This window comes from Drosophila gunungcola, unplaced genomic scaffold (genome assembly GCF_025200985.1).
Source record: "Drosophila gunungcola strain Sukarami unplaced genomic scaffold, Dgunungcola_SK_2 000145F, whole genome shotgun sequence".
Classification (NCBI taxonomy): Eukaryota; Metazoa; Arthropoda; class Insecta; order Diptera; family Drosophilidae; genus Drosophila; species Drosophila gunungcola.
Window position 1 is genome coordinate 48,011 of NW_026453306.1, and position 25,550 is coordinate 73,560.

At 45.7% G+C, this 25,550-nt stretch overlaps 5 protein-coding genes across 5 annotated transcripts; 4 read left to right on the plus strand and 1 right to left on the minus strand.

The window, feature by feature from the left end:
• Positions 1-844: 844 nt before the first annotated feature.
• On the plus strand, positions 845-9,851 carry LOC128265653 (maestro heat-like repeat-containing protein family member 1). The gene is made up of 9 exons (XM_053001832.1): positions 845-1,137; positions 2,427-2,604; positions 2,923-5,363; positions 5,437-6,082; positions 6,559-7,036; positions 7,164-7,367; positions 7,679-8,635; positions 8,794-8,896; positions 8,949-9,851. The coding sequence occupies exons 1-9, from the start codon at positions 984-986 to the stop codon at positions 9,089-9,091; spliced, it is 5,304 nt and encodes a 1,767-aa protein (XP_052857792.1). The 5' UTR covers positions 845-983; the 3' UTR covers positions 9,092-9,851.
• LOC128265661 (aladin) lies at positions 9,785-11,995 on the minus strand. Its single transcript, XM_053001841.1, has 5 exons — positions 11,472-11,995; positions 11,261-11,393; positions 11,041-11,192; positions 10,603-10,979; positions 9,785-10,195 (listed from the first exon to the last, which is right to left on the minus strand). Exons 1-5 carry the CDS (start codon positions 11,873-11,875, stop codon positions 9,855-9,857), a joined length of 1,407 nt encoding a protein of 468 aa, XP_052857801.1. The 5' UTR covers positions 11,876-11,995; the 3' UTR covers positions 9,785-9,854.
• A 672-nt stretch (positions 11,996-12,667) lies between these two features.
• Positions 12,668-15,401, plus strand: LOC128265658 (CXXC-type zinc finger protein 1). Its single transcript, XM_053001837.1, is given in 5 exon segments — positions 12,668-12,806; positions 12,865-12,998; positions 13,060-13,154; positions 13,157-13,743; positions 14,345-15,401. Coding segments are annotated over 5 exon segments (1,830 nt in total). The 5' UTR covers positions 12,668-12,776; the 3' UTR covers positions 15,329-15,401.
• A 1,038-nt stretch (positions 15,402-16,439) lies between these two features.
• On the plus strand, positions 16,440-22,224 carry LOC128265648 (extracellular signal-regulated kinase 7). The gene is given in 10 exon segments (XM_053001825.1): positions 16,440-16,639; positions 16,771-17,062; positions 17,138-17,276; positions 19,101-19,367; positions 19,846-20,036; positions 20,115-20,325; positions 20,779-20,924; positions 20,989-21,085; positions 21,319-21,815; positions 21,992-22,224. Coding segments are annotated over 7 exon segments (1,425 nt in total). The 5' UTR covers positions 16,440-16,639; positions 16,771-17,062; positions 17,138-17,276; positions 19,101-19,280; the 3' UTR covers positions 22,188-22,224.
• A 624-nt stretch (positions 22,225-22,848) lies between these two features.
• On the plus strand, positions 22,849-24,976 carry LOC128265674 (extracellular signal-regulated kinase 7-like). The gene is made up of 2 exons (XM_053001857.1): positions 22,849-22,949; positions 23,407-24,976. The coding sequence occupies exons 1-2, from the start codon at positions 22,849-22,851 to the stop codon at positions 24,974-24,976; spliced, it is 1,671 nt and encodes a 556-aa protein (XP_052857817.1).
• Positions 24,977-25,550: the final 574 nt, after the last annotated feature.

Below are 25,550 nucleotides of genomic sequence, written 5' to 3' on the forward strand. Positions count from 1 at the left end.
TATTACAATATTTATGTCTTACATTATTTTTATCAAATTTTCTTTTATCGTAAAATATTAATTAAAAAGTGTGAGTTGTTGCGAGCGAAAAGAAAACACGAATTTAAATGACATGTGTTTTTTTAGGCAAGGACGTGATAAGGGGCTATCATTGGTTCTTCATCGTGGTTTAGCCTTGGTTTGTGGTCGAAATGCTGATATCGAACTAAAACAGCAAAAGAGGGGCTCTAACATGGTGCATGGTAATTTAAACAGTGTTTGTTTAAGACATTTTTTTATTTTTAAAATATCTGCAGCTTATAGCATGAAAGGAAATAGGCAACTTCTTATCGGTGAGAATATGGCGTGGGAAAACGGCTGCTTATCAGCCTAAGCAAAATAATTTTAGAATATGGCAAGGTTCGATGATAAGTTAAATAAAGTTATTAGGCTCAAACAATAAATCAATGTTATTTCAAAAAATATAATCTGTCACTTTTTTTAACAATATCTTTCCCACCTTCTTTATAAATTGTTTTTTTTTATTTAATTTAAAATTCTCTTTCAAAAATATACGTTTCTGCACTTTCTAGTTATGATACATTTTTTAAGTATAGATAAAAGCCAATCAATAATTTTGTACTTTAAGTTTATAATTATTAACGAAAACCAATTGGAACGATAAATCTAATTTGATTGGAACAAATAATTACGCTGATTAGAAATTTAAACACAAATTCGAAATGGAACACAGCCAAGTTATCTACCATGGTTTGAACTTGACTACAACCAAAAGGCACTAACGCATACACACTGGAAACGGGGTGATTATTTCAATTCGCATGGGGGCACACTGTCAGTTAAACAAAAACAATTTCGCAACGGAGTTTGTCGCTTGTTTTTCGGTGGTTTTTTCGCGATCGAGAAGTGCGCGTTAGTCTAGCTCTATCTGAAATCCCGCTAAGCTGGAGAAGTGGAAAAGAACACGGAGTTCCACCAAGAAGATGGACGAGCGAGGGGGTGGTGGGGGCGGAAGTGGAGGAGGAGGATCCACAACGGGCAACAACAAATCAGCTGCTGGAAATAACGCCGCCACTGGAAGTGCCACTGCGTCTTCTTCTTCCACGGCGCCTGTTGATAAGCCCTCGATTTTGGAAGGTAAGGAAAAGCCGAGAAAAACAAAGCGAACCCCAGTAATCCCATAAATAAGCAATATAAATCTGTGAATCTTCTTAAACAGAAACACACACACATATGCAAATGCCTAAAAGTGTAATGGGCGTTTCGCCCCCCCTCTTTTCCACTCCCTTTCGGATTAGTGATAAAGCGCAGCCTTTTGTCCTGGTCTAAAAATACAACTACGCATTAGACAACGCACACATGAGCACTTAAAATAACGGCGAATCCTTTGGCCGCCACATTTAGGGGGTGGAGTGAAGGAGACCAAGAGAAGGAAACAACTCTATTTGGGGAATCTACATACATACATATATGTATATATGGCAAATAAACATGCGTGTGTGTGTGTGTGTGTGTTTCTGGGGACCTGTTGAGTGTGAAGCCCTAAAAATGCATCACTACATTAAACAAAAACAACACTCTATTGGTATGACAAATCAATACTAGATTTCACAATTACACCCACAAATTGCATTCAATTCGATTTGATTCATTGTTTGTACATAGGTAACTGTGAGCTGTAGCTCAAACAAAAGAGATTCAAATTGTAAATTAAAAAGTCCTCTCGAATATCACTGGAAGTCCAAAAGGTCCAATTGGACTATGTATCTTTGGGATGACGTGTTCCATGCATACGTATTTTTGGCCATAACATTATCATATCATTATCATCATGCATTTTGTTGTTCTCTGGTGTATTTCATATTATTGTCAAACGCTTTAAGATCTTTAGCTCAGCTGTGTGTTTAACTATTATAATATTATAATTCCGCAATTTAACAAATTCTAATTGGCTTTTTTATTACAATTTTTAAATCGACATTTTTCTTGTGTACTTAAAAATTTACAAAAAATATTTTATTGAAATTTCAAACTAATAATACCCTATGTTAGGGTCTAAAATAACAATGCACTGATAAGAAAAATCCATAAAAAGCTGAGAACTAAGCTTGTCTGTGTTGCTTTTGCGACCCATACTGTGTGTGCATTTACATAAATAGAGCTGTAGTGTAAACTTGACTTTGATCCAGTTACTACGATTTCCTGAAAGCTGCCCCTTGTTTTAGTCTAAATAATTGCCCTGATTGTGTAAAGAAAAAGGAAAATGAAATAGCTTCTCCTATCTACAGATTTAAAACCATTTGTAAATGAATTTAGAAACATTTCTAAATGACTTTAAATGCATAAATACAATGTAAAAGTTATTGTCTCTATTCATTATAGAATCATCCATCTATTAATTAATTAATGTAATGTTACCTTTGCAGGTGTGCTGCACAACATCTTCGATGGGCTGACGGACAAGGAGGAGCAGGTGCGGCTGGCCATGCAGCAGGCGATCGTGAAGATCCTGGAGACGCATCCGGAGCGGGCGGCGGAGGTGCTCAGCGAGCACCGTGGGCAGCAGCCCAAAATGAGCGATCAAACGGTGGCCATGCTGCTGGAGTGAGTACTGCGCTGGGGGCATAACTACACCCAGAGAAAAATCCCATAGTAAAGTGAAATTTACACTTCCTTATTGTATCCTAAAATATGATAATGTAATTATTAACACATTTTATTGGTTTATCCAACTGAAAAATTGCACATTTACAATTTCCTCTAATTTATACTTAAAATAAAAATGAAAGTGTAACCCTTCGATCTAAAACACAACACCCCTCACCCTCACACCATATTTAGTGCAAAGTGAAAATACCATGATTTTTCTCTGGGTTTAGCAAATAACCCTCCTAATTGCACCTCTTAACCGCCATATTTCAGGTGCATTCGTCGCGTGGTGGGTGCGGAAACTCCTTTGCCGCCGGCCGCCAACCAGAAACTGATTGCCCTGGCGCTGCAGGAACTCACGAGGAGTCCGGAGCACGTTCCCCTGATCCAGAATCCCGCCCAGCGCATTCTGGTGGCCATTGGACGCAGCAGCCCCGAGAGCTGTGAGCAGGTCATGGAGGCGCTCCAGGATAAGACGCGCACCAGCGCCAGTTCCAGTTCCGGCTCCGAGGTAGCTCACTTCATGCTGATGCAGTGCCTCGGGCTGCTGGCCACCGAGCATCCCGCTGGCGTGGTGCCCCACATAAAGGCCATCCTGGCCAGAAGTCAGCCGCATCTGGGAGGGATTCGCCAGGATCACATCAAGCAGGCACATGCCTATGCCATCGGCCGGTTCAGCGAGGCCCTGCTCGAGGAGAAGGGCCACGATGGCTGCGCCACGGAGATCAGCGTGGCCTACGACGTGCTCTTCAACCAGTGGCTGCACTCCAGGGAGCCCAAGGTGTGCGTGGAAATACTGCAGGCGCTCTCCAGCATGTATGCCCTGCTGCCCAAGGATCGAATACAGGATCAGGCCGCCCGGCTGGTGCCCCAAATCCTGGCCCTCTACCGACGCAGCGTGGACCGCAATGCGGTGACCCAGTTCCTCTGCTCCGTGCTGAAAACGAATCTGTCGCTAAACCCCTCCGTTCTGGATGGCATCGTAGACGCCTTGATCGTACACCTGTTCGACTTGGTCTGCGTGTATCCCGACTACGAGAAGCCGCAGACTGTCAAGGGCCACTACGAGGTGCTGCGCTGCTTCCACCTGCTGGCCGGCCACCAGCCGTACTCCACGCGCATCATGGACACCCTGCTCATCCACCTGAGGAACAACAGCGAGCGCGAGCGCATGAAGTCCCTGCTGATCCTCACCCATCTGCTGAACTCCTGTGCGGGTCACATACTGAATCGCATTCCGGCCAGCATTGAGTGCCTCAAGCAGCTGATCTTGAGCGAGAGGGGCATCAAAATGAAGCTCACTCTGCTGAAGACCATTGTGGCCCTGGCCCAGAAGTCGCACATACGCGACAAGGAGTTCGTCTGGTTCGTGGTGCGGCACAGCTGTCGCTACGCCAAGTCCAACCAGGAGCACGGCAGTGCGGAGGAGCACGCCAACCTGGTTCTCAGCTGCGAGAACACCCTGTACATGCTGGCCTCCACCGTGGGCACACTGGACGAGCTGCTCAAGCGCGAGCTGCTCAACTACCTGATACTGCTGGACTACACGGACATATGCGGCAACTTGGCCAAGTGCCTGGCCAGTTTGTTTGCCAAATCGCCGCACATCGAGTACGACGTGGTCGGCGGGGAGGATGCGGAGCTCACAGCGCCGGCGGATGGAGAAGCGGCCGCCGGCGAGGATCGCAGTGTGATCAAGCGCGGCAAGGTGATGGTGCCCGGCGCGGAGACCATCTATGCCAGGTGCCTGGCCCTCTTGGGCAACCGGCAGTGCATCAAGCGCTGCTCGAACATCCTAAGTTTCCTGCGCTACTACCATCCCCAGGTGAACCCCGCCTTGGAGGAGCTGTGGGAGCGACGGATACCCGATCTTCTGCTGCAAATCAACCGGGAGACTGCCTACCGCCAGCTGCTGCACGACTTTGTGCTGGAAACGAACGAGTTCCTGGGCTCGCTGGACGAGAACTTTGCCCAGCGGCTGACCAGCAAGCTGGCCGACCAGATGTACCTCTATCCCATGCAGCTGCCCCACTCGGAGTGGCACCTGCCCGAACTGAGTGCCGAAAGGGGCATGCTGCTGCAGGCCATGGCGCTCACGCTGCTCCAGGTCACGGATGTGGCCTGCATACACACCAAGATCGATCTCATTGTGACCACGGCCAGGCAGGAGCGTTTGGACAAGCATGTGCGACATGCAGACTACGAGCAGAAAATAGAGCCCTGCGCCCGAGCTTTGGGCTACATATCGCGGCAGCACTTGGGGCATCTCGTGAAGAAGCTGACCGAACTGGCCCAGTTGGGCGGTAGGAAACACTCGACGGGCTTCTTCAGCAACCTGCACTTCATCAAGGACACGCACAAGGAGCTGGAGAACTACAAGAGCAACCTGCTCGTGGTCAAGGCCTTCGGTCGCATCATGGAGGAGGCCGATCCGCTGCAATCCATCCAGCATCTGGACGAGGATGACACCCTTTTGGGCTTCCTCATCCAGCAGCTGGCCGTGCACAAGGACCAGACGCTCATGTCGGCCATCCTGCAGACGCTGCTGAGCATCTGCAACCAGCTGATCGCCACCAAGGACCAGCTGCCGGCGCCGCTGCGCCACCGCAAGCAGATCATGGAGACCGTCTTCAACATCCCCATCGAGGCGCCCTTCCACGACCTGCCCCTGCTGCCCACCATCCTCAAGCTGGGCACCGACTTCATACGCATAGGTGAGCATAGAAGCACTCCTGCTGGCTATGGTGATATTGATTGGTAATGATTGATAATGATTGCGTTTACCAGGTGGTCCGGATACCGAGGAGTGTGTGGACGGAGCGGTGATCTTCGAGATCGCGTGCCGCAACTTCTTCGGCTGTGCGCAGCAGCTGAAGATGAAGTTCGACTCGCCGGAGGAGGACGAGCGCAACAGCTTCCTGGCCAAGCACCTGAACGAGTCGCTGCCGCAGCTGAATGCCTTGGTGCGGGCCATCGTGGAGCTGGACGCCTCGCCGGCGACGCTGGACCTGATCATTGGGATACTGGAGGGCTGGACACGGGACCGCAACTCGGAGGTGCGCATCTGCGCCAGCCATGTGTTCAACAACACGCTCGAGGTGTACATCAAGGCGATGAAGATCGGCTGCGAGGCGCCTTCGAAGTTCAATCAGACGGGCCAGATGCTGGGCAAGATTGTGCCCCGGTGCATCGATTCGAATGGCACCGTGCGCCAGGTGTCCGTGGAGATTCTGCAGAAGACGCTGGAGATCGCCTGCATCTATGAGACGCTCACCATAGCCAGCATCGATAGCACGGCCGACTGGCTGAAGGAGATCGAGGCCATCAAGGAGCACATCATCACGGATGAGCCCAAGCAGATCTACAACTTGGCAGGGGACATTGCCAAGATCATTGCGCTGCGCATCTCCAGCTTCCAGTACCTGCAGTTCTGGTGAGGAATCCCTTGTCTCTCTCCCTCTCTTTACACTGAGCAAAAAATTTAATAGCAAACTCTAAACGATTTATATGATATTTAAACTAAATATTGAGTCATAATATCAATTACAATGCATATTAAGTTTCTCGATTTAACATTGAAATATTTGATTTAAAATAGTTTGCATTTCATTTAATTTAAATGTAGCTTAAATCTAAATTACTATTTCAGATTTTAAAATTAATATCTTACTATTGAATTCAACACTTTATTTATAATGTATAAATTCAATATGTAATTATAGTGCTGATTACAATGCATATTAATTGAATGCTTGATTTAATATTGAAATATTTTAGTTAATGTGCAAAATATTTGATTTAAGATAGTTAAATTTAAGAATTGTTATTGACTATATCAATTATAGTTATCATTGTCAAAACCAATTGCCGCTCTAATCGTCATCATGTTTCCTCTAATGTTTTCCAAAGCAAAACCCTGCTGCAATCCTTGCGCGATCCCGAGCAGAGTTCGACCATCGGGGCCAGTGTGGTGCTGAAGTTCTTCATCCAGCAGAAGGGCTCGGAGCTGTTCCATGCCATTCCCGACCTGGTCAAGGACAGCCTGCTGGCGCTGCAGGTGTGCGAGGTGCCCAGGGCCAAGTCCGGCGTGCTCAAGGCCCTGGTGGCCCTCACCAAGCACCATCCCAAGCTGGTCTGTGCCGAGATGCTGGCCCAGCCGCTGCCCTACGACGCCAACCTGGTGGAGTACTGGCACCTGGTCTGCAACGATCCGGAGCTGACTGGCCTCACGCTGGACAACTTCCTGCAGCTGCTCAGCGGCGCCGCTCTGCAGGAAGGCGCTCCAGACTCCACACCATCCCCAGAGCGACAGCGACTGGCCAGCGCCCAGCCGTTCGCCATCTTCTGCGCCCTGCACGAGATGCTGCCCTGCAAGGACATCAAGGGGGTGAGTTGAAGCCGGAGGGGATTACTCATGATTGCTACACCCAGAGAAAATTAAATTAAATGTTAAAATTGTGCCACCAATGTTATTTTGATTGATTATGCTAATTGTGTTTGGCATTTCCCAATAGCAACTGGAGACACGGTTTGCGGACATGTTCTGCATGCTGTTGACCTCGCTGAGCAGCTACACCAACCTGGCCGCCCCCAATCCTGTGCATCCTGCCTCGCTGACGCCCAGCCAGACGCAGTCGGGCAAAACCAAGTTCGGATTCGTGCCCAACAAGGAGCTGATCAAGCTCAATCCCTGCCAAATAGCACTGGAGACGTTTCAGGTGGGTGCTTCTACATGGCCTAATGCTATGATATCTCTGCATGACCTATGACTCACATTGGGGTATCCTATACTCATGTCTTCTATACTCTTGACTCCTAAAACTCATCTTTATTTATGACTTTGGCTTGCATGGTAAAAGTAATAAGTAAAAAATGTTTTTAAATAAATGTTTTCTTCAAGTACATATGCATACCTTGCTAAATTTGTTTCCTACTGTATTGGTTTTTATGAACCTGTATATATATAATACATAAATCGAAGTTTAGAACTGATTTCCATTTTCTCCCCTTTGCTTTTTTCGTTTGCCAGGCCTTTCTGACCAATCTGGAAATGGAGCAGATCGCCAGCGTGCTGAGTGTGAACGGTCAACTGGCGAGCAGCGCGGACTGGCACAACTACATCGAACTGCTGACCCCGATGGCCATTGGGTTGGGTCAGCAGCTGCAGCTGCACGTGGGCAGTGGTCAGATGAGGCAGCTGGTCCACTCGCTAAGCAGATATGTGGCCTCGCCGCACGATGGCCAGAGGGTGGCCGCCGTGGGCCTCTTCTCGCGCCTGGTGCCGCTGAAGCCCACGGGAGAGTTGGCTGCCTCCGTGCTGCTCCACCTGGGAGCAGCTCTGTCCGATCCCAATGCGGTGGTGCGCGGACTGAGCATCCAGGGCATGGGCTATGTGGGCCAGCTGAGCGAGAAGGAGGCGAAGCGCTACGCGGAAACGGCCATTGGAGCGCTGCTCAAGGGCGTGGATGATCCCGTCGGCGACTGCCTGATCAACATTCCGCTGGAGAGCATGCGCGGCCTGTCCTGCATACTGAGGGCGTTGCCCAGCCAGCGGGTGGAGTCCTTCCACGTCTCCCTGGCCATCCGCATCCGGCCCTTCCTGGGCAGCTATTCGCTGGAGATGCGCGAGGCGGCCATCCAGTTGTTTGGCGACATTTGCGAGGGCAAGAGGCAACAGCAGCAGCAGCAGCAGCGGCAGCATGGGGATGACGACGATGGCGGCAGTGGTTCACCCAATTCACCCACCTCCGCCTCCTCCTCGATGGAGGCTCTGCGGGAGCAGCTGGTGGCCAACCTCTTCCCGCTGCTCCTCCATCTCAGCGAGAGCGAGGCGGCCATCGTCGCGGCCTGCCGGGGCACCCTGCAGCGGGTGTGCCGCCTCCTGCCCGCCCCCAAGGTCGTCGAGATGGCCCAGCTGCAGTTGGGCGAGGAGCGCGGCCACCAGCTCAACTACAGCTCCTTTGTGCTGGAGTTCGTCAAGTTGATTGTGAGTCTATAGCGGGGATTTTCAGTAATATATATATTTTTTTTTGATTTTTCCTCCAGAGGGAAGTCATTGATACTTAAGGCAGTTTGACTACTGAACATAAAACCAGTTTGATTGTTTGCTCACTTATATATATAACTCTTTGTTGTGTTTTTCAGGCCATGGAGCTGACGGAGCACATCCAGGACTTCATTGACTCCTGTCTGCCGCAGCTGCGAAGTCAGTGGCCGGAGGTGCGTGGCAGTGCGGCCATCGTGATTGGTGGGTTAGCAACAATGGTACCTGGAATTCCAATTAATATTTCCGCTTTCAGGCATCCTGCACAACTTCCTTAGCGAGCGAAACGTGCAGACGGAGACGGTGGCCAGCAAGATCGCCGTGCTGCTGAAGGACGAACAGGCGCTGGTGCGGATGAGGGCGGCCACCGCCCTCGGCTACTTCTTTGGCGACATCTAAAACGATGGCAGCTGGCACATGGCAGCAGGCAGCAGCATCCATGCTTAGGACGGGACCAAAACGGGCTACCAATTCGATTCGATTACTGTTTAATATATATGTGGTTATATTGTGTGTGTTTTTGTAAATTACGACTTAGTATTGCTCCAAGTGTGATCCCGTGTTGCCTCAGCAATCGTTCCCCTCATATTATGTTTGATATTTAACTCTTTGTTTTGTTATGTAATCAAAGGTCACGTTATATACTTATTCTATATATATATATATATAGTATATATTAATATTCAAGTTTGTGCAAAGCGTTTGGCAGCTTTAAGGCAGTTGTGAGTGATAAGAAATCGTATGCTATAGAAGACTTAGTTACGGACAATAATCACTTCAGCTTCTCGAGGTTGATTCCACAGCAAATATGTGATTTTAAGCTATTTTGTCAAAATTCCTTGTTAAATTTAATCAAATAATTTAATTGCTGGACCAATTTTAAGGGAATATATAATTAAAATATTAGGGATTGTGTTCGGAAATGAGGCAACAAACTTAAAGGTGTTAAACGCTTTGTACATTTCAATCGAATAGGGAAAATGAAAGAGATGTGTTAAGGTAAAACCGAATACTTGACACAATTTGTTTGCTAGCAAAAGTCAATTGAGATGTTTCACACCTTTTGAATTTAAGGCAATTCCAAAACAAGGCTTTCCCTCCTGTGTATCTGTGTATTAACGCTTACAAAAACCAAATCAAATAAAATATTACAAAGTAAGGATCAGTCGAAGGCATAGTATTGGATGCGCCCGGACGACCAGGCGATGGTCAGCACGGACCGATCGTTATCCTTGTAGAGGGGCTGGAAGCAAACGAAGCTGGGATGCTCGGCCGCCGTCTCCCCACTCAGATAATAGGCCGCCGAGATCTGCAGGTCGAACTTCTGGACGAAGGTGCGGAAGACGGCGATGCAGTTGGTCGACTTGAACGTGACCACCAGGTAGTTGCCGTGCGGATCCCAGGCCAACTGCTGGGCGGGACCACCAATCAGCGTGCGGTTCGCATCGATGCTGCAGGCATTCAGATCGGCGATGGGCAGGATCTCCTTCTCATCCGCCGAAGCTGCAAGGACAAGGTAATTTTATATATTTACACAAACAAAAAGGGTATTGGTGAAAAAATACAAAGTTATGCGGTTTAAAATTATCTTGAACAAGGAAAGACTTCCATTATTCAATGACTAAATATGTAGGAGTCTTAGGCAAAATGGCCTCTCGTGATTTATAAGTCAACTTTAATACTGATAAATTAGTGAAAACAATTGTAGTCAGCATTATACAGGCGGTCTGGAAGCTTTGGCAGCCGCCAACCTGTGTCTGACAGCTTCAATCTGGGGCAGTCTCTATCCGCAGCCCTGTGTCTCTGGCCGCAACACAAGGAAAGCGACACAACTGGGCTCAGACTGCCCTGGGCTACACTACATTAGTGCATAACCTACATTACTCAGTTGTAAAAGTTTAAGTACTCACAGGAGAGCAAACTCTGCTGCACGAACTGCAGGCGATAGAGGATCGGCTCGGCGCTGCTGACGAAGAGCAGGAAGCGACCGCAGGGCGACCAGCAGGCCGCCTGCACATAACCGCCGGGGCCGCACACCCACCGCTCGGCGGTCCACTGCCGTTGGCAGTTCCACACGCGGAACACCCGGTCCACGGTGGCCGCGAACAGCCAGTCGTTGTCCGGCGACCACTTGAGAAGCGATCCCGGCGGACCCAGGCGCTTCAGCGGCTGCATCGTTCCGTTGTCCGGCTGCCAGATGATGATGGCGCGATCGCCAATGGAGGCGGTGGCCAGCTGGGTGCCGTCCTTGTTCCACTGCAGCGAGGTCACTGGCAGATTGGCGGGACTGAAATTGGATGCGATATGTTATACACATCATTAGCATACCAACTAATGGTTATACATACTGCTTGAATGCCTTGCTGGGCGCATTGGTGCGTCCCAGGTGCAGGCTGCTGTCCACTTCCCAGAAGCAGAGGCCCTGCCGACACCCAATCACGATCTCCGCGGCGCAGAGCGGTCGCCAGGCCATGCAAGTGATCTGCGTTTGACTGGGGCTCTAAAACGAATCGGTGTATGTATATGCATGCCATTTTGGATTGAAGTTGAATCCTACAGTGAACCTACCTTTAAGACGGTGGCGGAGGCGGCGTTTGAGTTCTTGCAGTAGATGCGCACCACATCGTCCACGCCGGCAACGGCCAGGTTGAAGAAGTGCCAGTTCCAGGCGAGGAATCGCACATCGCTGTTCAGCCAATCCCTGGAATGCAGATCATCGGTATATAATTGTATTAGTTGAGTGGAGGGTATCCACTAGTCGACTGGCATCCACACCCACCTGGTCTCCACGAACTGCGCTATCCGCTCCGCACTGAGCTGCTGGGTGTGCGGAAATATCCTCAGCTTCAATCCGGTGGCCAGGCCCAGGAGCCGGGCAATCAGATCGCCCGCCTGGGCCACCAGTGGCGCCTGCTCCCGGCTCTTGGCGCTCCGCGCCTCCGCCAGCGACTCCCAGAAGCCGCCGTCGAAGAAGGTGCGCGTGATCCGCTTGAGGACGCCCTCGTCCACCGGCACAAAGCTCTGGCCGCCGTAGAACCGCTGGCCCGCGGGATTGGCCTGCAGTTCGCCGGTCAGGTTTATCCGCGGATAGCGTTCCAGCTCCGGAATGTGATTGTGCCGCAGGGCCAAGTCCGGCTGCGTGGATAACGGCGGACACTGCTTCAGATTGCTGAGGGCCGCCATTATTCCGCAATCCGTTGTATGTTATTCACATTAAATAAATGAACAACAAGAATTCTAACACAAAAAGTGCGGCAAGCAAAAAGCGCGGTGATAAATGTCAGTGTTGCCAGATGAAAAATCAGTTTACCCCTAGCACTGGCAACACTGCTAAATATCGATAGCTTTCGATAACTCTATATCGGTTAACCCCGATTGTTTGGCTCGACTATCGAGTATTGCTTATGGTAAAGAACGATAGTTTTAAGTATTAACAGCAATTTCATGGAGCTATTATGAATTACATTTTCAAACAAATTTTTTCAAATTTAATTAATTAATTAATTAATTTAAGCATTTCGTGTTTTTAATTACTTCCCAAAACAAAATAATATCTGCATTATTTTCTAATATAAGTTAATAAACTTATTGAAGACAAATACTTTTTTTGACCATATAATAGGCTTGTTCATGGCTTTAAAAACTTAATAACGAATTGCACCTGTTTACTAAGTCATTTTTTAGAAACTTAATAAATAATATTTTATAAATTAAAATTTACCTTCATTCCAGAATGAATTTAAAGTTTTCTCATTAAAATCGTATTATGGAATCTTTTTTTCAATAAAATCTCGTTTACTAATTGATTATATAGAAATTAAAAAAACATTTATAATAAATTCTTTATCAACAAATGTATAATAACACAACTGTTATATACATATATATATATTTTTTTAATTAACTCCTTTGAACATTTTCTACCTATTGATAGTTCTCACGCACATTTATGCGACTAATCGATGATCTGCTAAAGTGCCATCGCCATGTTCCGCTAAAGTGCCATCACCATTTCGAAATAGTTTATTTTTTTTTGGGACCTGGTAAATTCGTAGAATTGAATTGTTGAAGAAATTGGTGCGGCATGGCGGACAAACGGAAATACAAGAAGACGGTAAGCTGGTGAGGATTACCAAGGCACAATTATTACTATAATTCGATTGTGTCCGCAGAAGGAGGAAATCCGGCGCGAGATTGCGAGGGAGTTCGATCTCCCTGAGCGCAAGTCCAAAATAGCCACCATACTGAAGCAGGAGGATCAGGCCTACTGCATCTGCCGCTCCTCCGACTCCGACAGGTTTATGATGTGAGTTCCACAGGACAGTCCGTACATATGATCCCCAACTAACTAACATTGATTCCGCCAGCGGTTGCGATGGCTGTGAGGAGTGGTACCACGGCGACTGCATCGGGATCACCGAGAAGGAGGCCAAGCACATCAAGCAGTACTACTGCCGGCGCTGCAAAAAGAGAATCCGGAGCTGCAGACCATATTCCGCCTGGTGGCCACCGAACGGGCGGCCGCCTCGAATGCCGCCTCCACCAGTTTGAGTGCCACACAGGGCTTGGGTTCGGCTCCAAGTGGCGGAACACCTGGCGGCAGTGGAGCTCCTGGCGCGGCACCCGCACCCGCCCAACTGCCATCGCTGAAGCGGAAGAACAGCAATGCAAGGGAGCCAAAGGCGGGCAAGCGGTGCGGCACCTGCGAGGGATGCCGGCGTCCCAATTGCAACCAGTGCGATGCCTGTCGCGTCCGTGTGGGCCACAAGCCGCGCTGCATATTCCGCACGTGCGTGGCCCAGGCCCAGGCGACGACCAGTGGCAAGGAGGCGGCGCCACAAGGTCAGGGCCGCAAGCGGGAGAAGGCCGCGCCCAAGGACCGCAAGCCGAAGGTGGGCCTGCGGGCGGCCAGCCCAGAGGTGTACCTCAATCCGGAGCTGGAGGGCACGCGACAGTGCCACGGTCCGAAATGCTGCTGCCAGGCGAGGCCGCAGAGCAAGTACTGCAGCGACAAGTGCGGCTTCAATCTGGCCACCAACCGCATCTTCCAGGTATGCATATATATGCTAAGCTAGTGCTAAGCTTCGTTAGTTCGTGTGAAACAAAGGGACATTTTGACAAAACACTTAAAAAATAGTATGACATTTAAAGTACATTGAGTTACATTTTAATAGAGAAATATTAAATAGTATGGCAATGACAGCATTTTCCAGGCTTGCATATATAGCTCTTGAAAAACGTTCTTTAAATTTCACACTATAATGTACTATTGGATTTTAAGAAATTATTTTAAGTGTTTCGTCGAAAAAAACCCTACATATTTAGACTTTTATACACAAATTAACGATTTATTATTTTTAAAAAAATTAAATAGTAGTAAATAACTTCAAACAAATTCAAGAAAATAACAAATTTTATTATGAAATAGTATTTCTATGCTAAATGTGAACTTTTAAAACTAGTTTTGATTGCTATTTCCATAAGCTGAAAAACTACTATTTTTATGAACGCAGCTGTAAGAAGACTAGTACTAGTGAAAAGGTATACAATTAGCCGTACCTTTGCTGATTTTGCCCCAATTGGCTTGAAATTTAGACATCACACACTTGACTTTATGTGATATTCATTTAAGACACCTCTCAAATTGTAAAGGTCCTGCCGCAGCGCCTGCAGGAGTGGAACCTGACGCCCTGCCACGCCGCCGAGGATACGCGCAAGCACCTGGAGGGCATCCGGCACAAGCAGTCGCTGGTGCGCTTCGCCCTCGCCGAGCTGGAGAAGCGCTCCGACGAGCTGAACATGATTGTGGAGCGGGCCAAGCGCAGCTCCATCGACGCGATGGGGCCGCACGACACGGCGGACATGGAGGACGAGCAGAGCATGTACTGCATCACCTGCGGCCACGAGATTCACTCGCGCACGGCCATCAAGCACATGGAGAAGTGCTTCAACAAATACGAATCGCAGGCCAGCTTCGGCAGCATCTTCCAAACGCGCATGGAGGGCAACAATATGTTCTGTGACTTCTACAATCCGGCCAGCAAGACGTACTGCAAGCGCTTGAGAGTGCTGTGTCCCGAGCACAGCAAGGACCCGAAGGTAAGCGACACGGATGTGTGCGGCTCGCCGCTGGTCAACGACGTCTTCACGCCCGCCGGCGAGTTTTGCCGGGCGCCGAAGAAGAATTGCTTCAAGCACTACGCCTGGGAGAAGATCCGGCGGGCGGAGATCGATCTGGAGCGGGTGCGTCAATGGCTCAAAATGGACGACCTGATGGAGCAGGAGCGCATGCTGCGCCAGCAGCTCACCTCGCGTGCCAATCTGCTCGGCCTGATGCTGCACTCCACCTACAACCACGAGGTGATGGACGAGCTGGTGCGCAAGCAGCAGGAGCATTTGGCCGAGTTCGAGAAGCAGAAGCGACGCCAGGCGCACCAGCAGCAGATGCATGCGCAGCAGAAACTGAATCAGGAAAAGCACCAGCAGCAGCAATTGCTACTGCAACAGCAGCAACAGCAGCAGCTGCAACAGCAGCAGCAGCAGCAACAGCAGCAACAGCAGCAGCTGCAACAGCTGCAGCAACAGCAGCAGCAACAGCAGCCACAAAAACTAATCTACCTGCAGCGAAAGCCATAGATTTCCATTCCCCTAAGCATACGTAAAAACAAAAGCAATAAACTGACATGCAAGAAACCCTTTGGTACGCGAATCCAGTCGTCTTTTCACAACCCCTACATGGTATGTAAATAATATCTCTCCTGGCAACCGGATAGCACATTGTTAAGTTCCCTAAAAGAGAAAAAAATATAAAAACAGGAGGTTGCTACGCGCCGGGATCGTTTGTTATCGAAAACTAAGCATCAAATATGCATTTATTGATAGCAACCTGCCCATAAAAAGGGAAAGGTTAGATTGGGCTGGCTCGCTCAAAAATATCATTCATGTTGTTTTTAAATAGTAACATTAACATTAACATTCACTGCAGATTTAACATGGTTTTAATTAATTTAAATTTAGTATTTTCTAGACAGTTTTATTTAGTTTTAATTTATTGTATAAATATTTCAAAGTAAAAGTTAAAATTTATTTGTCCTTAAATTAATTTTGTAATAACTTAAAACTTTATTTGTCTTTTTATGTTAAATGTTCTCTAGCTGTCATTGGATTATAATATGTAAGTTAGAAATGTAAATATTAATCTTGTAGGCTGTATTTCATGTTTGTGTACTTTGAAAATTCTAAAGAATTTGCGTATTTAAAAATTAAGACAATTTGGCATTGCGATCATGTAACCCTCATATATATTTACCATGTAACCCTCATATATATTTACTCTGTTTAATGTTCTCTAACTGTCATTGGATTATGATATGTAAGTTTGAGATTGTACTTGGGTGTAAGTTAGAAATGTAAATATTAATATTTTGTAGATTGTGTTTTATGTAAAAATTAAGACAATTGGTCATTGCAATTTTTACTGTGTCCTGATCTTATTACCCGCATATATATTTACTCTTATTCAAAAAACTTGCGTATTTATTTGGTTTTTTAAGCGGCAAAGTGTACTCAATCCCATTGTTAAGATTTGAAACAAGGGTTTTGGTGAATGATATGCATCTTTGGTGGGCGGGGGCAACCAATGGAAACGGCCTAGCCCGAAAACGATGGAAACTACTGAATACTTTGGGCTATGGAGGGATTTCGGGACATTTGGGGGGCGGGGAAGTGCAGTCGAAATTTCGAACCAGTCGAAGCACCAAGTAGTCGTGGCGATTTATGGCTGACGGGACAAAAACCAACTCTCGATTGTCAGTTATAGTCCGGAATTTTTATACTTCACACACGACCCGGTTCGTTTCGATTCGATTCGATTCCAAAATATAAAACACTAACACATTTTGGTATTCGATTCGAGAGTCTTTTGTTTTGTAAAATCGGAATCCAAAGGTGAGAGATACCATCGTCCAGCACCTGCAGCGACTAATGGACTCGACCTCGTCCGAGTATACCGATCTCTATATACGCATACATATGTACTACATATATTTTCTATTCCAATTAAATCCGTGCAAATTAAGACGCGCATGGAACCGCGAGTGAAACGTTCAAATTTTCAAGTGGCGCCAGCTGATCCGACACCGAATCGGTATAAATCGGGATTGGGAAACCAAAACCAAAGCCAAACCATTCAAGGACTATTTCCGGACAAGTTAGTGGAGACTAGCGAGTGCCAGAATTGGGAATCGGGATCAGAACAGGATCAGATAGAAAAGGATTATCGCGAGGCATTTTATTTTACACGTTTCGTTTTGTGTGTTCCATAGTCAATGTGCTGAACTGCCTCAGGCCCGCTCATCACATTAACTGCAGGTTAGTCAATGGATTATTGTTATTATTATTATTAAAAAACAAAAATAACTTTTAAAATCCCCTTATCCCTTACAGTTTAAGATTCGCGTTACGTTCTTTGATTATATATATATTTTGTATCCATATTGTGCAAATTGCCAGTTGACTTTCAATCACAAATTCATCCATCCAGCTAACCCCTAGTTAGCCACCATCCCACCGAATCCTCTTTCGGGTAAGTGACGTGCTCCACTTGAAAACTTTTGTGCCAAATTCAATTGGGCCATTGTGGCTGTTGTTTTTGGGCCAACACTGGCTAACAGAAACTAGATATTACTAAGTTATTTTTTTCGGGCATTTTAATTTTTTTTGAAATTCCAACTACACAGAAAAAAAATTGCAATTATCATTTTGATATTTATAGGTCAACAGACTCGTGGTATATTTATCTGCATAATAATATTTAAAATTTATATATAATAGATCACAATACTGAAATATCTTGGATCTTAATAATTGAAAATAGGAAGTTTTTTATTTGTCATTTGCGTTACTCTTTAAGCTGTGACGTCAGCCATTTGCACCTGCGCAACATGATTTGTACATGCAGGGTTGCATTTCCAGCGCATGATACTGCACTTTTAGGAGCCTACTTTTCAGCGCAGTAGCGCATTTCGATGATCATTGTTGGTTGTATTTACGATTTAGCTTCAGTTTTGTTGGCCTGTGTTTGGACCTTTGCCATATGCGGAGTACTTGTGCCTATTTATTTGTTAAACAAATTCATTTGCCAACTTTTGTTGCTGATTTTCGTACTGCCAAATCGCATGACGTGTATTTCCATTTGATTGTTTTGCGGCGTTTCTTGCAGCAACAACAATAAAAGCAACAATAACTGAAGATGGCGAAGTAACAGTAGTACAGTGAACACCATAACGAATGAACGTGCTCTTTGATTAGCTTACGCGAGAGTGAAACTTTTTTGTTTGCTTAATAGCAATACATTTTTGAGCAAAAAAACAAATGGAATATTATTCTTTGTACACTTACAAATTAATTTGACTATAAGTCATAAAGTCGAAACTTTTCAATAAGTAAGATATTAATAATCTAATAATAAATTAACCTGTTTGGAGAATACCAATAGCATATATCCTTAATTAACGTCCGAAATGATCAATAATTCTGGATGGTTCACTGTAGCGGGCGGGCACTGTGGCAACGTTGTCCTGGGCACTTGAGGGTCCACTGTAGACACATTGTAGGCATTGGCTCTCGTTTTTGCTTTCGCCTTCTCCCCGATCGATCTAACAATAATTCGGTTTCAATCAGGTTCGCCTCGCGATTTATTTATTCCTTTTATTTTGCTTACTTTTTTTTTAGCTTTTTATTTGTGCTCCCGTTATGGCCGTTGTTCCGTTTCCGGTGCATTGTATACAGAGAGAGAAAAGATGTGACCATTTCATCCAATATCTCATCAATATTATTGATACTTTGTCTTAGACCAGGCAAATAACATTCAATCAAAATATTTATAATTGAAAAATACAGTACAGATTTGATTTAACTTCTGAATTTTATTTCTTAATTTAATTTTGAGTTCAGCTTTTTTTTCTGTAAAGTTGCTTTTTTTGACGTTTTAATTTATTTTACGTTTAAATACAATAATATAAAAACAATTTTATGTTATATATATTTTATAATTAAAATTATTATTTAATCTATATGGGGGTATAGGAAAGTCACAAAAAATATTATATTTATCCTGAAATTTTGAGTCAACCAGCATTTTTTTCTCTGTGAAGTTTCTTTTTGCTTTTGTTGGCGTTTAATTTTATTTTACATACTTGATGCCGTTTGCATATGGGAGCGAGCACGCGAGGACGAGAGTTCCCCTCCAGATGCTCCAGTTCGGTGCCGCAAAACCACTCGTTCGTTACTGCCACTGCCACTGCCACTGCCACGCGCAACAGCAACAGCTACAGTGGCTGCCAGTTATAATTGACGACGACTACGACTGCGACTACACATCTCTCTTACTCCATTTCCATCTCCTCAGTCGGGCTGTACATTTTTCGAGTTCGGGCACCCGGCGGTGTGTCCCAAGTGCAGCCACCTCCAGGAATAAAAAGCAGTTGCAGCATCCCAATCTCCATCCCAGCCAGCAGGAGGTGCAGGTTCAAATCCAGTTTCCGGGACCCAAGAAAAGGTCAGGCGGAAGGATAATTTCAAGGATCCAATGGCCAGCCAAACCAGCGGTACCGCCCACGAGCGACGCATTCACGAGCTGGACCAAAATGTGGAGCGCAACTTCGATATCCGAAAGGTGAGTCCAAAATCCCTGGAACTAAGAAAAAAAATTCGAACCCTTTAACTCCCTATATCGAAGCAGTTAAATTTCCTTTAATAAATAAAAAGTCATGTACCAAAATCTATGATTTTATTTCTGTACCACTAATAATGTTTCGAAATTCCCAAAAATAGAAATAATATTTTGTAACAATTTTACAAAATTTTATATTCTTAATTAAAGTTGTCTAGAGCTCAGAGATCAATAAAGTGAAATAAAATTAGAAGGTCAAGAAGTTTGAGGAAATTAATCACAACACTTTTTCATTTCGAACCACCGGTCGGTTTTACCCCACCCGTCTTTATATAGTAATCATTATAGGGCCTTTACATTTTATATCTTCGAAATAAAATCTTCAAGGTTTTATAAAATTATAGTTAAAAAAGCTTTTTTTTTTGTTAAGAAATGAGAAACAATTTTTTGATAATATCAAAATTAAAATTTATTTTTTCAGCGCTTGGGCAAGGGTGCCTATGGCATCGTTTGGAAGGCCACTGACAAAAGGCATAACGAGACGGTGGCCCTAAAGAAGATCTTTGATGCGTTCCGGGATGATACCGATGCCCAGCGCACCTACCGCGAGGTGATATTCCTGCGCGCCTTTCGTCACCATCCCAACATTATCCGGCTGATGGATGTGTGCAAGTGGGTATCCTATATAACGACGAGCCCATCCTTTTTGCATACTTTACTTTTTTGATGCTTTGCCTTCTCTCTCCGCAGGGCTGCCAACAATTTAGACTTTTATTTGGTGTTCGAGTTCATGGAGAGCGACCTGCACAACGTGATCAAGAAGGGCGATGTCCTCAAGGACATTCACAAGCGGTTCGTCATGTACCAGCTGATCAATGCCATCAAGTACATGCACTCGGGCAACGTCATCCACAGGGACCTCAAGCCCAGTAACATCCTGATCGATAGCAAATGCAGGTGAGTGGATGCCATGCCACAGATCAAATAAGTCTATTTTTTGTTTGTACTATACCATTAAAGAGGGTATCGAAACTATAGTTACCAAATCAACTGGAATTTCTAAAGATAATTTCTAGCATACAAATTTAAATAGCTTTGTTTTTACCAATTTTCGAGAAGGTGTTACTACTATTTTCTTATTAATTTTAATTTCTTTTGCCAAATACACTTATACAAATTTGGAATGCTAAAATTAAATATCTGGCCTTGAATCTAACATTTTTTATTTCATATTAAAATTATTTATAAAAACTATATGTTAAATAGAATGCATATTAAAATGCCTGATTTAATATTGAAAATAAAATACTTGTACTTAATATGTTTTTTATATCAGTGTAAGTTTGCTTTAAAAAATGGAAATGTTTGAAATATCAAATCCATTCACAACCTATTTCCAAACCGATTTTTGTAGACTCAAGTGGCCGACTTTGGGCTGGCTCGCACTCTCTCCACGAAGCGGAAATCCGACTATGATGATTTCGAGGACGACGCCATGCTGACGGACTATGTGGCCACGCGTTGGTATCGGGCCCCTGAAATTCTGGTGGCCAGTCGCAGGTAATTAGCATATATTTTCAATAAGATAAACAAAATATTTTAAAAATGTATTTTCTTTTTTCAGTTATACCAAAGGCATTGACATGTGGGGCTTGGGCTGCATCCTGGGCGAGATGATAAGACAGAAGCCACTGTTCCAGGGCACTAGCACTGTCAATCAGGTGAGATTCCGTCCAAAAGACTGAACAAATTTTTAATAAAATTTAATATATATTCGTTAAAAAAAGCAAAAATAAAGCACTAATCAGGACAGGATGGGATTTCATCCAAAATTTTAACCAAAAGTAAACAAAAAAAAATCAAAAAAAAAAATAGAAAAAAATTTTAAATACAATTTTTATTTTGATGTCACCTGGTCTTTAATAGTAAAATGTGTCATTTTGTATTTTTGCAGATAGAGAAAATCGTGGCTGCCCTGCCGGCAGTGACCCAGCAGGACATCGAGTCGATCGGACTCACCTTCGGGAGTGTGCTGCTGTGCAAGAAGGTGCATCGCGACCGCCGCCACTCGCTGGACGAGATGCTGCGCAGCTGCTCCGACGACGCCATCTCGCTGGTGAAGTGCCTCCTGGTGTTGGATCCACACGGCCGGCTGACGGCCAAGGCGGCCCTCAAGCATCCGTATGTGAGCCGCTTCCGGACGGCCTCGGCGGAAATGGAGCTGCGGGTGGACATCCGTCCGCCGCTGAAGGACGATGTGCGGTACCAGGTGGACAAGTACCGGAGCACTCTGTACGACATGATTGGCCTGGGGTCGCGAGGAAGTGCCCGGACGGTCAGCAATGCCACGCCTTCGAGCAATCGAGAGACCTCCGCCTCCACAACGACGACGACTACCACGACGACGAAGACGACGACGACCAAACCCCAGCGATCCATGTCAAGGACCAGGTGAGCTCTTGTCACATAGGATGGGTTAGAATGGGTTGGGTTGCTGGGTTGGGTTGCTGGGTTGGGTTGCTGGGTTGGGTTGGGATGGTGTCACTTGGGAGGAGTGGTCTGGACTGGGCTGAGCTTCTCTAGCTGCTCGTCCCCCTATTTTCCAGGTACCGTCGTCCCTAGCATAGGCGCGCCAACTCCTCAACTGCTACCATCACCACCACAAACACTTCCACATCCACATCCAATTTGCGGCATCAGGAAGCCTCCAAGGAGCGCCTCCAGACCATCACAGCGCAGGCGGCCCCGTTGAAGGAGCGACTGCATCGCTCTCGGCACCGACAGCCGCATCCCAGGCGCCTCAATCATCGCCAGAGCCAATAGGACACCCCCCTATCATCCTGGCAGTATGCCTTTCCCTTGGGGTTCACAGGATTTTATAGGAATATATGTTGAGAACGAACTGCTACACCCAGAGAAATTTTTTTTTTTAATATACACTTACCTATTAACATAATAATTGCTTTATCCTATAGGCAAATTGTAGATCTTAATTTTTTTATTTAAAAATAAATTTTTTTTATACATAAAAAAACACTTTAATGTAAGCAAAAAAATATTTTATTCAAAGTGAAAGTATTCAGATTAACCTTGATTTTTCTCTGGGTGTAGTTTCACTGCTGTAGAATATTATTTACAATTTAAGTGATTAAGATAAGTCTTTAATTGTATGGGACATTATATTAAGCTGATTTTTTTATTCGATTAAGCAAGATTTCAACTATTATAATTACATGTTTGTAGGATAAAGTTGACAATTTAACGAACATGTCATGATGTCAACTAATAATCCTTTATTATCAAGTATTAAACGACCATGTACTTTAGTATTTAGTTAATAAGATACAAGATTTGAAATTAATCGATGAAAAATTAGCTCCTTAGACCCAAACCAACCAAATAACGCAAATTATCAATGATTGATCTTTATAATATCTACTTTAAAATGATATTGTAATTGTAAGAAAAGTATTAACTTTATAACATGACGAGATTAGCTCCCTATATTGGCAACCACACTTCTGCACCCAACCCAACCGGAAACCTTCTACACAGTTGCGGTCAAAATAATAGTAGTGGGACAATGTAAGGTGATCAAAAATTTGCCTTATTTTTCCTTTAATTTATCAGAATTTGAGATTTTATCTGATCTATTTTTTATACTACAAAATTAAAAAAATTGTTTTTAAAATTTGTTTTTTCTTAAATGTTTGAAAATATATTTTACATTAAAAAAACTTGCAAAGTTGCTTCTAGTCTAGTTTTAATTGCTATTTTATTTATTCAAAAGTTTAAAACTATTTATAAAAATCAATGTTTTTTATTTTTGTTTTAATTTTTTTTTATATATTTTAAAATATTATGTCAATGATAAATATGGATTTGTATATTTGCCTCATTTAGTTTATATTATAGCTTTCAACTTTTTTTGTTTTGCATACGCTGAAACGACTACTATTATTTTGGGCGCAACTGTTTGGTCTGTTAGTGGTTAACCTGCCGGGAGAATCACCTGTTCCACTCATCCTAATACCTCCCCCAGGACATATAGGGCCAGCCAGACGACCCAAGTGGTGGTCAAGAAGAAGGAGAGTTCGCATCCTCATCTGCATACCCTGGAGATGGTGAATCCCCGGCACCGGAGCACCCAAAACTGGGTGGAGCAGCATCAGCAGCAGGTGATCCCAGCCTGTTCCTCTTCCCTGCAGCAGCCACGTCATCGCTCCAAGGAGGTCTCAAGGAAACAGCCAGCTCCGGTTCCAGCTCCAGCTCCGGCTCCTGCCCCTGAAAGAAACTTGCCCATAAACCGACAGAACCATGTGGCGCTCCACCGGGAACTGGCTGCTGTGGCGGCCACCGCGCCCAAGAAGAAGCACCACGCCAAGTGGCAGTCGCAGGCCCTCGCCCAGACCAAGTTCCATGCCGAGGCCAAGGCCCAGGCGCAGGTCCTGCTCCACACCCAGATGCCCCTGATGACACCCAGCTCGGAGGAGATCAGCAATCAGGCCGAGCGACTCCGAAGCCGCTCCCTGAAAACCACGGAAAAGATTCAGAGAAAGGAGAGAGTGCAGGATCAGGATCGGAATGGGGATCGGAACGGGGATCGGAATGGCGATCGGGATCGGAATGGGGATCGGGAGCACAAGGATAGCCAACAAAATACGCGTACGGCCGAGAACCTCTGGCTGATGAAGTCGGAACGGGAGGAGCTGGAGGCGATAGCCTACATGGAGGAAAAGGTCAAGGCCCAGGCCTTAGAGCTAAAGATGATTAGGGAGCAGGAGCAGGAGAAGGAGCAGGAGAAGGAGCAGGCGGAGGAGCAGGAGAAGTCGGACTCGGACAGCGATGTCTTCTACACGCCGGGACGCGTATGCTATGGCACCACGATCAGGTACCTGCAGGCCGAGATGGACAAGTGCAAGAGGCAGCTGGTGAACTTTGTCCACGACAACCGGGATTTGCTCGGCCACGGGGAGTTGCGCTACCACTTCGAGCAGCTGCAGCGGAAGCAGGAGGAGCTCGACGAGGAGCTCCAGGAGAAGCTGCAGGAGGAGCTCCAGACGGAGCAGTTTGGCCAGCCCTCGCCCAAGGGGGGCAGTGGTGAGCCCAGCTCCCAATCGTATGAGTACTTTCGCCAGGAGCAGCGCAAGCAGAAGCAGCTCCAGCTGCAGGAGTTCCTCGCCCGCGACGAGACCAATGAGTTCGAGCATCCCGATTTGGCCAGCGTATACAAGGCCTCCAGCATTTGCCCTTTTGCCAAGGAATCCAGGAAATCCAGGGAACCAAGGGAATCCAAGCAATCCCCATCCCCGAAGGAGCAGATGGTGACCGCCAGTGGCAGTCTCGACTCAAACGCAGACTACCCTACCACCAGTAACTTGGCCAAAAGTCTAGCAGCCCAGTTGGAGAAATCCCGAATTAGCAAGCGTCTTTACCTCGAGGAGAGGGCCGCCAAGGAGCAGCAGGCCGCTTTGGGACTCCACCACAAGGCGCATCGTTGTCATCGTCATCAGCATTTGCCGACGCCCAGCTACGATCACATGCGACTGCGCCACAACGACATCCAGGAGGCGCACTTCTCCCGGGAGTCCTCAAACGGGTCCTTGTCCTAAGTTCTTGTCCCAATATATACGAAAGTGCATATGTCCCAAACACAGTTTTTCTTCTTGGTGTAGCTAATGAGACCTTTCCGAAGTTCTTGTCCCAATATATACGAATGTGCTTTAGTTCCAAATTATTGGTTGGAAATCTGGGTTCTGGGAATTAGCATTCAGAGTTATAAATCCAGTGAGCTCACGTTTCCTATCTTCTTTGTGTCGATAGAAAGACCTGTCCTAATTTCTTGTCCCAATGTAAAGGAATGTGCAAAAGTCCCATTGATTTATTGATTTCCATTCAGAGTTATAGATCCAATGTGCTCACGTTTCCTATCTTCTTTGAGTAGCTAACTTCTTGTCCCAATATATACGAATGTGCACTAGTCTCAAATTAATGGAGCAAATCTGGGTTCTGGGAATTTGCACTCCGAGTTATGTTTCCTTTCTTCTCGAGTCGCTGTTAAGACCTGTCCTAAATTCTTGTCCCAATATATACGAATGTGCACTAGTCCCAATCGTTAGGATCTGGGAATTTCCATTCAGACTTGTAGATCAGGTGTGCTTACGTTTCGTTTCTTCGTAAAGGGAT